This window comes from Priapulus caudatus, unplaced genomic scaffold, assembly GCF_000485595.1.
Source record: "Priapulus caudatus unplaced genomic scaffold, Priapulus_caudatus-5.0.1 Scaffold863, whole genome shotgun sequence".
NCBI lineage: Eukaryota > Metazoa > Priapulida > Priapulimorpha > Priapulimorphida > Priapulidae > Priapulus > Priapulus caudatus.
In genome coordinates this window covers 47,877-49,639 of record NW_014577924.1, presented here as the reverse complement: position 1 = coordinate 49,639, position 1,763 = coordinate 47,877, and the positions used below count along the sequence as shown (strand labels likewise).

The 1,763-nt window shown below is 44.2% G+C and overlaps 1 protein-coding gene across 1 annotated transcript in view; it reads left to right on the top strand.

Moving 5' to 3' along the window:
• The window catches only part of LOC106814045, a 16,981-nt gene that overhangs the window by 7,254 nt on the left and 7,964 nt on the right, over nucleotides 1-1,763 (top strand). Inside the window, exons 5-6 of the mRNA XM_014818307.1 lie at nucleotides 539-706; nucleotides 1,249-1,381. Of these exons, the coding sequence (XP_014673793.1) occupies nucleotides 539-706; nucleotides 1,249-1,381 (301 nt within the window). The remainder of the gene's footprint in view (nucleotides 1-538; nucleotides 707-1,248; nucleotides 1,382-1,763) is intronic.

Below are 1,763 nucleotides of genomic sequence, written 5' to 3'. Positions count from 1 at the left end.
GGCAGTGCTGTCCAGGGGCAGTATGCACCCAGGGTCTGTGGCTAGAGACTGTCGACTCTCTTACAGTTTCTTGTTAGTTCAATAAGCACAGATACAGCCATCAGTGGTGCTGTTAAGAGGCAGGATGGGCTCTGGGGTAGCAGCTATAGACTCACCACTCTCTTACCGCCACTTGTTAGTTCAGTTAGCACAGATACAACAGCTGGCGGTGCTGTCGAGGAGCAGGATGGGCTCTGGGGTAGGAGCTATAGACTCACCACTCTCTTACTGCCAATTATTCGTTAAGTAAGCAATCGCTCTTGTTACATGTCACTGGGTAATATCAAACGTCCATGCGCACACTGCCAATTATTCGTTAAGTAAGCGATCGCTCTTGTTGCATGTCACCGGGTAATATCAAACGTCCACCCTGTCAATTATTCGTTAAGTTAGCAATCGTTTTTGTCACATGTCACTATGTAATATCAGGGGTAGATAATGACAAATCTGTGATTATCTACCCCTGGTAATATCGAACATCCACGTCGTGTGCTTGTAGTTGCAGGCGGCTGGTCCGGATGGATGGAGTGGAGCAAGTGCTCGGCTAGCTGTGACTCGGGCCACCATTACCGCGAGCGCACGTGCACCGAGCCGTCGCCAGTAGGTGGCGCTCCGTGTCCCGGGTTTGGCAGCGAGGTCGCGACGTGCTTCATCGCTCCTTGTCCAGGTGCGTGCGTCCGATTCCAATGTGGAACAATCGTGCGGAACATTGTGTGTGGTCGAACAATCTCCACATCATGGTCACGTTTTCACCCGAGGTGAAACGTGATGAGGTGGGGGGGAGGTAGTCATCAATGGATGCAGATTTGATTTCATATACAGTCAAACCTATCTATAACTGCAAAGAAATGACAAAAAAATGTTATTTACAGGCTGGGTGCCTATTGTTTAGATATGGTTTCAGTGTAATTGCCATCTAAAGGAGATGCAAAAACTATCATTTATAAAAAAAATTAAAAATTATATATAAAAACTTATTTAAAGGAGATGCCAATACGATCCTTTGTATATTGTGTTCATTATGCAGAAGAGGTTTCACTGTATAACTACTACGGAAGGGAAATTCCAAAAGTGACAGTTATGGACAGGTGGCTGTTCTATAGAGTTGGTTTCATTGTCACTGAAAGGAAACACTCAAAAATGTCTTTTATAGACAGGTGTTCTGTAGATGTGCGAGGCTAACACAGGTTTGACACTGTATTCCTGCAGATATGGTGAGACAGAGCACATACCTTGCTGGTGACAGCGTCATTACCTATCTGCCTGCAGACAAGCCGACACGCATCCTGCAGCTGTTCATAAAATTCAAACCACTCGGCAACACTGGAGTACTCGTGCACAGGTATTACTCATACTTAACTCTATACTTCCACGCTCGTGATGATAGGATGAATCGATCGATAAGTACTTCTAACAATAGAATGATATACGAGTTCCTCACTAACAACTGATCTATTTACCTGGCATGATTGACAGGCAGCTCTAGTTAAGCAGTGTTGCAAAAATTCGATCAGTTGTTAGAATATACTAAAAACGATGTTTACTAGCAAAGTGACAAAAAGTCAATATTTTGGTGTGCACATGTGCACATCCACATATAAAGCGGGTGGGCTTCACTGACCTAGCAACAGTATCTAAGGAAGCCATGGTAATCTCACTCATGCTAATATGGCATACAGCATGCAGTGATGAAATTAAATACAGATAGTTTGTGATTACCTACA